Source organism: Diabrotica virgifera, chromosome 7, assembly GCF_917563875.1.
Source record: "Diabrotica virgifera virgifera chromosome 7, PGI_DIABVI_V3a".
NCBI classification, from domain to species: Eukaryota; Metazoa; Arthropoda; class Insecta; order Coleoptera; family Chrysomelidae; genus Diabrotica; species Diabrotica virgifera.
In genome coordinates, this window is record NC_065449.1 from 44,854,835 (window position 1) to 44,869,626 (window position 14,792).

Below are 14,792 nucleotides of genomic sequence, written 5' to 3' on the forward strand. Positions count from 1 at the left end.
TTAGTCAATTTCATTTTTCCTTTTTAAATCCTGATTATAAGCCTCTAGAATGGACATGAAATGCAAACAATACAATAAAAACTTTTTTACTACTAAGTATTGTCAATTTGGAATTTCTTCATTTGACGGCTTATACAGGGCCTCATATGAACTGGACTCATATGGAAAATGTCCATTATGGTCGCCTGGATTATTAAGTTTCCGTCTGGAAGCGGAAAAGGTCAAATGAAGTAATTCGGATTTAATAATTACGCTTAATTTTAATTTTATATTAATTACAAAATACAGGTATAATCATTATCATCGTCAGTGGCATCACAGCTCGTTATGAGCCAAAGTCTTCTTCAAAACAATCCTCCATTCGCCCCCGGCTCTGGAAACTCTTTACCATGCTCTAACTCCAATAGATTTTAAATCGTCCTCTCTAACTCCAATAGATTTTAAATCGTCCTCTAAGTTGTCTTGATACCTGGGAAACCTGACGTAAAATTCACTAAGGTAGTGCGCCTTATGTGGATAGGACATGTAATCCTCTATTCATCCATATGGCTTTAGATGTGTAGGGATGGATAGAGGGTTACATGCCCTATCCATATAAAGCGCGCCATCTTAATGAATTTTACGTTAGGTTTCCCAGGTATCAAGATAACTTAGAAGACAATTTAAAATCTATTAGAGTTAGAGCATTGTGAAGAGTTTCCAGAGGCAGCAGCGAATTGAGGATTACTTTGATAGATAAGGGAAGGTATAACAGTTAGAACATTTTTTATGCGAAGAAGGACGATTGGACAGCAAGTCTGAAGAAGACCGAGGTATCAAAGACATATTATAAAGAATTCTGAAATACGTGAAGGTGCCACACAGATGCCTCCTAATTCTATTTCTTCCTCTCTTTACCTGTCTCTCTCTCTCTCTCTCTCTCTGTTCTTAACCTTCACTCATCCACTTCTGGATATAAAGCACTTCCAATTATTTTCACGTATTTAGGGCGGTTTGAATCAATTTTTTACAGCAGTATTTTGGATATCGTCTCGTCATGTCTTCTAAGATCTTCCCAGGTCTCTTTTGGTTTCTCTAGAACGTCAAAACAAGACGTGGTGCAGACCTATCATAGTGTAGACTGTAGACCTATCGGAGGGCTGTCGCGTTAATGTTTAGCTATACCTATACCCTACCACTTCAATAACGTCAATACAAAATTCTTCTCAGCATAAACTTTTCCGGGTCTTGTTGTGTGGTTTAAAATTTTTTTGTGTGAATTCCATTATTTCAAATTATAAATTTTCCATATATAAAGACTGATAAGATCCAAGACTCAACTAGTCTTAAATTTTAAAATTACGGGAAAATACTGAAACTTAAGTCTGACGCTCAGTTTACCAATATTCGCTTAACACTCTTCCACTCTTATAACCACTTCAGAACTCTTTCTGAATTACCTGGGATATTTCAAAAGAAATACTAAGAGTAGGCGAAGGATTCAGACAATTAGAATGACGTCAAAGGAAAATGGTAATAGAAAATGTCTGAGAAGATTTATGAAATATTTGATATTTTGAATGGAATAAATTAGCGGCGTAGGTACATAGAAAATAGAGAAAGATAATATATGATGGAAGCAGAAGCTAGGTGAATAAAGGAATGGGGTTTTGGTTTTACTTTTTCGCCGCATTAATTTTGCTTTTAAATGAGGTAAACTGCACTATGTCATTTCGAGCAACTGTGTTTAGCCTGTGTTTGCAACAAAGCTTAGAGCATTTAGGATGTTAATAAAAATCTGGTATATCCCATAATTGTTGAAAGACAATATGACCATATTTTAATGACAATATAATATAATCAATTTGTACAATCCAACTAATAAAATAAGTGGATTAAAGGAACTTGTTCAAAATAACACCATGTCGACATAGTTCCGAGGTCCAGTATTTAGGTACGTGTTATAGAGCTACTCTATTATAAATGAGATAATATCAAGTTTTCACTGTCATTCGTCGTCATTTTGCTTTTGATATTACCTATTGGGACCGTGCAAGTTCGGAAAAGCGACACCTGGTTTCTTCGCTCTGCACTTTTAATTATATTGGCCAATCATATGATCCTGGTTACTGGATAATTGTCAAGGCCATAGTCCAAAAAAAATAATAAGAAGAAAAAATTAGATTTAGGTTATGTTATTTAAACGTAAACAATTGTATATAGTAAATTAAATTAGTTATTAAAATGCAGTACTGCAAGCAAAATACAATTAATTAAATTTACCTTTATTTAATAATTGCATATCATAACATATCAATATTGTGAAGCAATATATAATTTTTCTTCTTAAATGACAATAGGTATGAAATGTACGTCAATTTGACATTTTCAATTGACAATATGAATTATTTAAGAAAGTTGCAATATTTCTCCGCTATTCGCGCACGATCGTTTCGCGTATCCCTTCCGAGTACTTGCACACTGCGAATACTATTAGATATATTTTATAACAACTATTATACTTACTACAAAATATCTTTGCGTGTAAAATGTTCATATCTTCTTCTTCTTTTCCAATACGTCTCATACGCTTTCAGTGTTTGATCAAATTCCAGTCAACAATAATTGATAGAAAAAGGTAGACTACTAAGGTACACATCAAATAAAAAAGCAATTTAATAAAATACTTATATTCTAAACAAATGTAACAAAAATGCTTCACAAGACAAATATATTAGTATGTAGGTACCTACCGAAACTACTAAATTATGTTTAAAGAAACATTTAAAACAATCCAAAATATATTTGGTATAGGTATATTTTTTGTCATAACCATTTGCACCTGTAATATGTAAGCTACATAATATCAAATGTTATATTTGAAAGAAGATTACTATCAACTATAGGGATTTTTCCTTATTATTTTAATTATATTTCAAATATCTCTTCAATTTGTTTCTATTTAACTTTCCAATTTTTACTATATCTAACCAGTTCTTACTTTTTTAAATATTTTCACCTGCCCTCAGAAGTTTTCTTTTCCGTTATTCTTTCCTTATTTCCCTCAATTTCACTATATCTAACCAGTCCTAACTTTATTAAAGATTTTCCCTTGCCTTCGTAAGTTTTCTTTTCCGTTGTTCTTTACTTATGTTCCTCATTACTGATATATCTAACCAGTTATTAAGTTATTAAAGATTTTACTCTGAATTCATATATTTTTCTTTTCAATTTTTCTTTACTTATTTTCCTTAATTATACAGAGTTGGGTTAAAGTATAGAACCAACTAAATATTTTTAAAATGTTGATGAAACTTTAACATCGAGGAAAGCTGGGGAAAACTCAAAAATTACATAATTAACGCAGCAACAGAATCACTTGGAGAGAGACAAGTAATGAACACTAACATATCAAAAAAGAAAAGCCCATGGTTTAGAGGGGGAGTGACAAAAAGAAAAAAGCCTTTTTACAATACAGAACACAACACAACAGGCATACAACCACTATAAGGGAAGATCAGACCAATAAAAAGGGAACACTGGCAGAGTTTCCCAAAACATACTTGGCAGATTTTTTTGTTTAATGTTTATTTTGTAATCTGTTACATCATACAATAACAATAAGCATACATGTTGATTGATAAAATGTCATGAGAGAGTTTCTCCAATGATCCACTCTCTGTATGCACTGTAACATGTTATATTCCTACAGTTATGTTAAAAAGGATAAAAATTTACAACTTTACATTATTACATTGATATTAAAAAAATAAGACTATCACAATTTAAAATTAATTTCATATGTAAAATTTCTGTTAGAATGGTAGATCCAAAGGTGTTCTTATTTTTAGCCTTTGGGTTTCCTCACTGTTGTCATAGGCGTAACCAGGGGTGGTTTTGGGGGTTATAACCCCCCTTTTGGATGTACTTTGAGCTCTATGGGCTTAACACCAATGTTATTCCATACCCCCCAGAGACCTTCAAGTAGATGTAACCAACCCCTTAGGATCATCCTAGTTACACCTCTGACTGTTGTCAAGCAGATTAATTGCCAGTGATGTTGCTCTAAGCGTCTTAATTACTTTGTGCTAAGACAGTTTCCCAACCGGTGGGTCGCGACCCACTAGTGGGTCGCGGACAAATTTCAGGTGGGTTGCGATGTGGCTCTTACCGTAGCTGAGTGACGTACAGAATACAGAATAGCGTATCATCATAGGTGAGGGATGGGTCGCGAATATGAAAAAACATCAGAAGGTGGGTCGCCAGACATAAAAGGTTGGGAACCACTGAGCTAAGCTGTTTAGTCACTGCAGTAACCGTTGGCATCTCTAAATCATTATAAAGTTATAAATGTCTCGGTTTGTTACGAACCAAGGAGCATTTAGTATAATACTGCGCAGGGCTTTTGACTGGAATCTCTCGATGATAGCAATGTTCGATTTAGATGCTGTTCCCCATAACTGGATTCCATAGGTCCATACTGGTTTAAGAACGGTATTGTACGCTAGTAATTTGTTCCGCAATGATAATTGTGATTTTCTGCCAAGGAGCCAGTACAGCTTTTTCCATTTAGTATCCAGCTGCTTTCTTTTTTTTTTCATATGTTGATACGCTAGGTTAGATGTTTGTCCAGGTGTACCTATCCCCAAATATATTACGCTGTCTGTGTATCTGTTTTTAGGTATTCGTTCATTGTTAAATGTGATGCTTGGCGTTTCCCCATGGCATTTTGTGAATGTTATGTGTGCAGATTTACTTTTCATTTATTGTATATTCTTGCCCACGTTGCTATATTGTTGAGACTGGTTTGTAGTGTTATCGCTGCTACTTCAGGAATCTTAGCAGATGGAACATAACTTCGATGCAACATAAAAAGAAATAGGAAAATGATCAGAGGACAAAAAATGGTGAAAGAACTAATAAAAATGAAACATATTTAATAACGTAAAGAAATGAAAGGCAGAATTTACACTAGAAGAACAGTCATTACACTGATAATGATATACGCGGCAGAAATACAACCTGACAAAGTACACACGGAATGCTAGAAACAGCAGAGATAAAAACCCTCAGAAAAATTCATGGTAAGACACTATGGGACAGAGTTGGAAGTACAGTATAATATACGACAAAGATACAAGGTGGAGAACATCAGGACTAGGTAAGAAATTAAAGTAGTAGTGATAGAATTGAACGATCATATTATAAGCCGAATGACAACAAAATAGAGTAGTAGGTAACTATAGCACCCTATACTCTAGTCGCAATATAGCTCCCGTGTGCACTTTTAGCTCACCGCGATTTGATGGTGGTATTATAGGTTTTTGGGTCGCTAAATCCAATGGAAGTGGTCTGGAACTTGGAAGCCCAAATGTGGTGAGTTTAATTGTTATTAACAAATTATGGTAAAATTAGGTGTTTTTCAAGAATTATTAGAAGCCCTGTAAATAAATTGATAGTGTTAAGGTCTTCTCTGGTGTATTTTTGGTAGCTGAATCGAATGCGACTAGTCGCGATTACTCAAAATATGTTCTTATTTTGTTAATAACAAAATAATTCTTTATTCGCCGAAAAGCTCGAAATGCTCTATCTACAGCAAGTTTGCCTTTTTCATAGTATTTTTATACGCTTAATCGATTGTTGCTAGTCGTGATAGTTTAAACCACGTTCCGACTTTGTTATTAATAAATTATTGCAAAAATAACGGTTTATAGTACGTTCACTCACGATTTTTGCTATAAATTTTAAAAAACCACTTGGATTGACATGAAATTTGGCACACACGTAGCTAACATGTCAAACAAAACAAGTGATATTGTGCCGATGTCTGCTTTTACCCTGGGGGTAAGTTTCACCCCTTTTTGGGGGTGAAAAAAGAAACCGCTAAAATAAGTCCGGAAGTGGATAAACTGATTAATTCTAAGCAACAACTCGAAAAGTATTGACTTAGTGAAAAAACTGTATAGAACAAAAGTTGCTTAGAATTAATCAGAAACGGAGTGAAACTTACCCCCAGGGTAAAAACACACATCGGCACAATATCACTTGTTTTGTTTGACATGTTAGCTACGTGCATGCCAAATTTCATGTCATTCCAAATGGATTTTTAAAATTTAGAGCAAAAACCGTGAGTAAACGTACTATAAACCGTTATTTTTGCAATAATTTATTAATAACAAAGTCGGAATGTGGTTTAAGCTATCACGTCTAGTGACAATCGATTTAGCGTATAAAAATGCTATAAGAAAGACTACAAACTTGCTGTAGATAGAGCATTTCGAGCTTTTCGGCGAATAAACACTTATTTTGTTATTAACAAAATAAGAACACATTTTGAGAAATCGCGACTAGTCGCATTCGATTCAGCGACCAAAAATACACAAGAAAAGACCTTAACACTATCGATTTATTTACAGGGCTTCTAATAATTCCTGAAAAACACCTAATTTTACCCTAATTTGTTAATAACAATTAAACGCACCACATCTAGGCTTCCAGACCACTTCCATTGGATTCAGCGACCCAAAAAACTTATAATACCACCATAAAATCGCGGCAAGCTAAAAGTGCCCACGGGAACCCCTATGTTGCGACTAGACTAGTAGATACCCAAAGACAGCGAGAGACGGTCCCCAATAAAAAAACAATCAGTGGATGAGTAGGAAAACTTATTGGAGGAACATTGAACAACAGACAAACTCATGTCTAAACAAAAAGAAGAAGAAGAACTATAAAAATTAACACAATTAAAAGTTTTTTGGGATATGCCACTGTTGCCGTCGGTGAGCGATTTATTTTTGCTTACCTGTCCCAAGCTTTTAGTAGCCATCCTTGCATTACAAAATTTTAGGTCCTCTCTGTCTCTTAATAAATTTATAATAAAATACTTTATATTAAAATAACTCTAATTTTTATTACAAAAAATAATTTGTTGCGTTTTAACAGCACACACCTATAAAGCATTATAAAGAAGGGAATATCTTTAAGAATATCTCTATAAAAAGGGAAGCAGAACAATACAATTCATTATGAAACTGCCAGTATATGCAACTTTTTCGACAATAATTTGGAATTAGTTACTAGTAAATCCCCAATATTGATACCTCTTCTCAGCAGATCAGGTGGTACTTCAATATACACGCAGGTCGATGAGGTGTGAGGTCTTCGAGGTTTTTTAATCTGAGTTTTTGGAACAAACTCATTGGCAGTTTTTGGTCTCTCTTTCATCCTACCTGTAGTCTTATTAGGAAGACTGATCACTGTTGGACTATACGACTGTTTTACTGTTGTATGAGTTTCAGTTGATTTACTTTTATTTAATTTTTGAGTTTCTTGTTTCCTTTTCGCTATTTCTTTTAACCACTGGCAGAACACTGCTTCATTTTGTTGAATTTTTCTCTGTGCATATTCTTCTAGTAATCGTTGTCTGGTCTCTTCTTTAATTTTAAGTAGTTCCTTTTGTTTCTGAATATTCTCCAGTTGCCTAGAACTTAAACCGTATTCAGACCTATGTCCATTGTAGTTTGGTAAATTTCTATGCTTAATCTCGTCACAACATTTCCTTTGTATAAGCTGTAGCGGTGGAAGGTTTGTGGCTTTCTCATGAATCTCCAATTTTTTAATATACATCGGTAAGTCAATGTCTAATTTGTCAATGCAATGGTCTTTACAATGCACTTCGCCAATATTACGAACTTTCTTTGATCCACTCTTTTTTCTTTTGGAAGATCGTTTACTAGTATTACTGCTATCTGTTCTAGCCTCTTCGCTTCTTTCTTTCTCTACTTTAATTTTGTGTTCTACGTTTTTAACACCCATCTCAGAAACTATCTCGGTAAAATCCGTGTTAATACTCTCTATAATTTCTTCATCTTCTAAATCTTCTGCTACTTCTTCGATGTCTGAAATATTCACAGTTTTATACTCACAGATCAGTTGATTGTCATGTTCGATATCTTCGATGTGGTCGCTTTCTATACTATTAACATCTTCATCGGTTAAGTCAGGTTCAAATAAAAATAAGTCTTCTTTGAATTTAACTTTGAAAATTTTTCCACTATTTGGATATAGACTGGAAGAAAATAGATCGATATTGGCCTGTTGTACTTTTTCCGTTATGTTATAAGGAGAAGAAGACGGTTGCAGAACTAAAAAAGAAGGATAATTAATGTGTTTACTTATGAACATATTTTACGTAATAAATTTGCAAATTATCAGTATTCACCACTTACGAGAGTTTTAAGATCTGAACCTACGGAAAACCAGAATACTCATAATATAGGCTATTGATTATATTCAAATTAGGGTGATTAGGGTGAGTTGTATGCACTTTTGGTACAAACATATCTACATAAAAATTTTTCCTGGTTAAATTTCCTATCTAAATATCACTATTTAAAGGCAATGATACTTTTTTTTACAAAAATATATTCAAAAGAAAAAGCACAAAGAAACCCAAAAGAAAGAAGTTTTGTTTTTTGTCCCATAACTTTTGTCCACGAGGATATAGGTATAGACATTGCTTTACAGAAAAAAAATCTACAAATTTCTTCTTTAAAATGTTGTTTAGTAGAGGTAATTAGGGTTTATAGTTTTCGAAATATGATTTTTCAAAGTTCATCACTCACAGCAATTTTGGGCAATTTTCCTTGTTGTTTTTGCAAATATTGTTCTGTAACTTTTTTCTACGCAACTTTAGGTACATATATGCAATGGTACATGTAATAGGAATAGAAATCAATTACCTTTAAAATGGTCTACTGTATAACGTTGTACGACTTTTTTTAAAAGAGATTATGGTTTTTCAAGGTTTTATACTTTTAACGATTTTTTATAATATAATATAAAAATAAAATAATATTATTATATAATATTAAATTATATATAGTATATTTAATATAATATTATATTATATATTACATATTATACATTATATATAATAACTAATATAAAAACATATTATTTTTTACATTTTTTACGATTATTTTTGAAGTTTCTCATTATAACTTTTTTTTTCTTATACATGAATATATTATATATTGCTCAATAAAGAGGGCTATATTTAAATACATAATGGAACCCGAGTGATTCTTTGATATTTTTTTACCTGTATTATTTAAAATTATTTCTTTTACAAAAATTACATAAACATTAGTGTTAGAAAATATCACTTTAGTTAAAATTATTTAAACGTTGACATTTAAAAAATTTTCAAAATCAAAGTCCATCTCTTCGTTAGCATTAGCTTCAATATCTTCTCTGACACCTCAGTTATCTTAAAGTTCCCACAATTAGTACCCATGCACATGCACCCTGTGCAGAATATTGAACAACTAATTCCTATCTTCCTACAACCGCAGTTTTTTGTACATCCTTTGATACATTTACATGCTATTTTTTCAAGCAAAGCTTGTGGTGCAGGAGCTTTGACAGTAAATATTGGAATTAATCCATATGTTGCAAGTACTTATTACATTTTGAAAAAGCATATCTTATTCAAAATAATGCCAGAATTTTTTATAATACACCATTTTAAAGTAAACAGAATAAGCTTTATTCTTTATTAGATATATAATATATACCTAAATGTAGAAAAAAAAAGTTATAATGGGCAATTTAAAAAATAATAGTAAAAAATATAAAAACTCGCTCAAAGTATACAGTCTTGAAAAAGATAACCCCTTTAAAAGAAGTCGTACAATATTATACAGTAGAACATTTTAAAGGTAATTGATTTTTATTCCTCTTAAATGTACCATTGCATATGCCTAAAGTTACGTAGAAAAAATTTACAGAACAATATTTGCGAAATAACAAGGAAAATTGCCCAAAATTGCAGTGAGTGGCGAACTTTGAAAAATTATATTTCGAAAACTGTAAATCCTAATGACCTTTTCCAAACATCATTTTAAAGATAAAATATGTAAGTTTTTTTTCTGTGAAGCAATGTCTATACCTATATCCCCGTGGACAAAAGTTATGGGACAAAAAACATAATTTCTTTCTTTTGGGTTTCTTTGTGCTTTTTCTTTTGAATATATTTTTGTAAAAAAAAATATCTTTGACTTTAAAAAGTTATATTTAGAAAGGAAATTTCACCAGGAACAATTTTTATGTAGAAGTGTTTGTACCAAAAGTGCATAGAACTCACCCTAATGTAACCTGTGCCCAGGGACTAATTCACCCATTTCTCAAAAACGCACCCCTTTAAATGGTAGCACTCCGCGGTTGTTTCATATATAGAGATTCATTGACCATATGAAATAATAAAACCCCGTTAACATTGTAGTTCCTTTCTATAGTACATAATCAATAGCCTAATAAGTCAACAACAGAATATAAAACCGTCTATACAGTGCGTCCATAAAGTAACGCATAAATTCATTATTTCGTAAACCGTGGACTTTAAGGAAAAATCCCGAAACAGGTCGATTTTTATTTTTAAATTACGATTTTTTGGCATACATATCATACTAGTGACGTCATCCATCTGGGCGTGATGACGTAATCGATGCTTTTTTTAAATGAGAATAGGGTTCATGTAATAGCTCATTTGAAAGGGTATGTAATTCTCTATTCAATAATATAAACATTAATATAATTATTTATACAGGGTGTCCAAAAAAAATTTTTTTTTAATTAAATTAATTGGTACAAAAAGATGAATGTATGTAATTTGTTTAATTCTAAATATGTTATTGGTGCCAGAAAAGATAAAAATGTTTTAATTAAAAAATAAACATTGATTTTCACTTAAGCGTAATGTTAAACTTCCAAGAGGCGGGTGGGTGGCAGCTCTAACATTGAATTTAAGCGAAAAGCAATATTTATTTTTGTCAAATAAACATGTATTCCTGTTTTCTGACAGAAGTAAAACGAATTTTGAATTAAATAAGTTACATACATTCCTCTTTTTGTCTCAATTAATTTAATTAAAAAATTATTTTTGGACACCATGTATAAATAATTATGTTATTGTTTGTATTAGGAAATAGAGAATTAAATACCCTTTCAAATGAGCTATCACATGACCCCTATTCTCATTTAAAAAAATCATCGATTACGTTATCAAGCCCAGATGGATGATGTCACTAGTATGACATATATGCCAAAAAATTGTAATTTGAAAATAAAAATCGACCTGTTTCGGAATTTTTCCTTAAAGTCGCCGGTTTACGAAATAATGAATTTATGCGTTACTTTATGGACGCACTGTATATCTAAATAAAACCAAACTTGAACAAGTCGACCAAATTGTTTGCCTTGGATATCAACTATTAAATTGTAACGCGCAGACTACGGAAAAACTCACTCACGGCGAAATTAAATCTAGGATAGAACAGGTCAGCGCCGCTTTTAGAAGGATGTCCAAGGTATTATGTAATTAACAGAGACCTAAAATTGGCATTGAGGATCCGCCTACTTCGCTGCTACGTGTTCTAGGTCTTACTTTATGGTGTAGAGTCCTGGACTGTGAATAAAATCGATCTAAATCGCCTTGGGGCTTTCAAAATGTGGCGTTATAGAAGAATTTTAAAAGTTTGTTAAGTGGAGAATATTCGAAACTCCACAATACCAGAACGTCTCAGCAAGACTACTGAGATTATAAAAAGCATCAATAACGGAAAGCTGGAGTATTTCGGACATGTAATGAGAGGTCACTTCAACCTCATGGTTAAAGAACTTGCGAGATTGGTATAGGGTTGATACAAGCATGTTATTTAGAGTGGCAGTGAATAAAATTAAGACAGCCATGATGGTAACCAACATTCTGAAAGGACACGGTACACGATGAGGAAGAAGAACAATATAATATAATAGATTTAAAAATACTGTCAACAGAATAACGACGCATCCTAGTGTATATATCTGGTTCAGCCCACAATCATCTAATAGCTGATATCACAGTCAAGTTCAAGAAATTATTGAAAAATATCCAAAATATCAAAAATAAATATAACAAGATAGGTAACAGAAAAAAAAACAAATAGAAGAAGACCTAAATAACCAGCTGAATAAAATAACCTACATGAACACAATTATGTAAACATATGAAAGATATGGAAGATTTATAGATACCTAATATCAATCTCACAAATAACAGAAAAACAAAAAACAACGAAATTTTTTAATTTATGGAGCAGAGACAGAAATTAATAAAACAAAAGATAAATATTGCGAAAGAAAAGTGGATGAAGGAAAAATGCATTGAAAGGGACGATTTAAGATACGAACACGACACATTTCTAATGTACAAAAACAGCAAAGGAATAACTGGGCTTTATCATAAGAAACTGTTTAAGAACGCAAATCGAGTTTTTTTTTTGGCTTGGACTATGGTCATTCAGCCAGTCTCAATCAAAAGTAAATGTATTAAAGATATTGTCAATTAGTGAAACTTGGTTATTATAATATTATTACAATTTTTTACTTCTTATTTACCTACTCATTACAGCTAATGTACATACTATGTTAATAAATATAAATATATTATACTACTTAATGTTTATCAAGAACACATAGTGTATACATTTTACAAATAAAAATATTAATGTTAATATTAAAATAAATGCATTCTTTTTTGTATTTTATTTTAGTTTTTTTTTGTTTTGTTTTTTTTTGTCACTACGATAGGATGTCAACCCGGTTCAACCCCGCGGAGGTTTAAATCCTCTTAGTGATTTTTTTCTTTAATTGATTTTTTTATTTCTAATTTTTTTTTGTTTCATGTTTTTATTTTTTTTTTCAATTTTTTCTTTTTTTTTTAATATTTTTTTAATATTGTTTCAAACATATTTTACAAATACCTATAACTAATTACAATAATATTTTACTATCCGACAAGAAAGATACCAAACAGTCAAAAATTTTCTTTTTATTCAGTGACAGAATAAAGAGAATATTTACAGGGAGTGGGATGTTCTGGTCTATAATTCTTTTAATTAGGTGATTGGTTAGGTGTTTATGCAAATCTGAGTCAAAAAGAGATTAATGTCAACGGAGAAATACTTAGTACCTATTTGAGGTTTGCTGACGATATTGTTCTTTTTGCTGACAGCATCGATGATGCAGTATCGCAACTGGAGAAACTATACCTTTTTTTGGATTGATGTGGAACGCTCTTAGCAGACTATGGAAGGTATCCCTAGTAGTGTTGGACTCGGACAGGAGAGGAGAATACGCTAGGGCCCACAGACCAGAGTAGGTCCATACGTTCCGCGTGCCCCCCATAACCAGCCACCTACCAACTAAAACCACCCCCTCTTCCGACCCGGGATATCCCTGGACGTGTTCATTAGTGAACGATACATGGGGATATCCCGCGCAGTCTATGTAAGTAGGGCTAAAGGAGGAGAAACTATACCTAGCCTCCCTAGACGTTGGATTAAAAATCATCCACACAAAACAAATCATGACAAATCTTATGTTAAGCGAGAAGATTTCAGTAAATGACATGAATATTGAGAAAACCACCTCTTATAAGTTCTTAGGGCATAGGAAGAGATAATCAAACGTGCGAACTAAGCCGCCGTATAGGACTCACTTGGGTGGCATTCAGAAATCTGAACTGTGTCCTTAAGTCAGAATTGCCTATGTGTCTCAAAAGAAAAGTCTTTGATCAGTGTGTGTTGCCAGTACTTACATATGGTGCAGAAACTTTAACAATAACCAAGAAAATAAGAAATAATTCTTTTTAACCAAAGAGCCATGGAACGCTCGATTTTAGGCATTTCTCATCATAGGGATCGGATTATGAACAAGGAAATAAGACGGAGAACAGTAGTGACAGATGCAGATGCCATAGACAGAATAGATGGACACAGCGAATAATACACTGGAGACCAAGACAAGAAGCATATCGAAGTAGACGTCATCCGCCAACAAGATGGTCTGATGACAAAAAAGGGATCGACAAAAATTGGATACAAACAACACAAAACAGAAATACATGGAAAAGACTTAGAGAGACCTATATCCAGCAGTGGACAGATCCGGGTTGAATGATGATGATGATCATAGGAAAACTCATATAATTGAAGACTCAACAGGGAAAATGATGATACCTAAATGAAGAAGAAATTCGGACAACTTAGTGTACGTACATAAACCAACTATTTGATTACGTCAGATCAGAAGAACAATAGACATTAGGTGAAGACCAAGGACCAGAAATACTAAAGGTACAAATTTACTGCATGGTATAAGTATAAAGTTGGTAAAGAACAGCTATGATTACCGACCTTCGTAGCGCAGAAGACTCGCTGGAATAATTCTCTATATGTCAGTATATTTAATAAAATAAATGCTTATTGCCCATATTATGGGCAGATTGTTGAGCTCATTGGAGTTAAATAATAAAAAATTGCTAGAGTAAAAATATATCCTTTTTGTATTTATTTCGCAATAATATTACGTTTAACAGATATTTAGTGTATATTTACATATTTTAAATAGGTACGAAGAAAAAATATTGTATTTTTATTACTTTTTTACTTATTAAATTAACACATCATTTAAAAACCAATTATAAAAGTTTGATCAATAAAATTATTACATCGTGGAAAAACATCACTCTAGCAACAAGCAATCAACAATACAAATTGAATTTATCACGCAATCCAATATTGAATATTGTAATCTTTATATAAACCAATAAAATAATGAGGTACTTACAAAAACAATCAACGTCATCTTCTTCTTGTGTATGATTGACATTAGCATCATTTTCTGGCTCCATTCTGCTAACTTTTTATGGTATGTTCAAAGGCGTTGGGCAACATTTCAACTTATGTGTTAAAATGCTGTTGTTTACT

The 14,792-nt window shown here is 32.4% G+C and overlaps 1 protein-coding gene across 1 annotated transcript; it reads right to left on the minus strand.

Annotated features, from left to right (window-relative positions):
* Positions 1 to 6,492: 6,492 nt before the first annotated feature.
* On the minus strand, positions 6,493 to 14,792 carry LOC114329222 (coiled-coil domain-containing protein 181-like). The gene is made up of 2 exons (XM_028278264.2): positions 14,653 to 14,792; positions 6,493 to 8,126 (listed from the first exon to the last, which is right to left on the minus strand). Exons 1-2 carry the CDS (start codon positions 14,714 to 14,716, stop codon positions 7,006 to 7,008), a joined length of 1,185 nt encoding a protein of 394 aa, XP_028134065.1. The 5' UTR covers positions 14,717 to 14,792; the 3' UTR covers positions 6,493 to 7,005.

Coding starts and splice junctions, on each gene's coding strand:
- LOC114329222 (XM_028278264.2), bottom strand. CDS start 14,716: ATGGAGCCAGAAAATGATGCTAATGTCAATCATACACAAGAAGAAGAT. Junction 8,127..14,652: donor AGATGACGTTGATTGTTTTT/GTAAGTACCTCA, acceptor CTTCTTTTTTAG/TTCTGCAACCGTCTTCTTCT.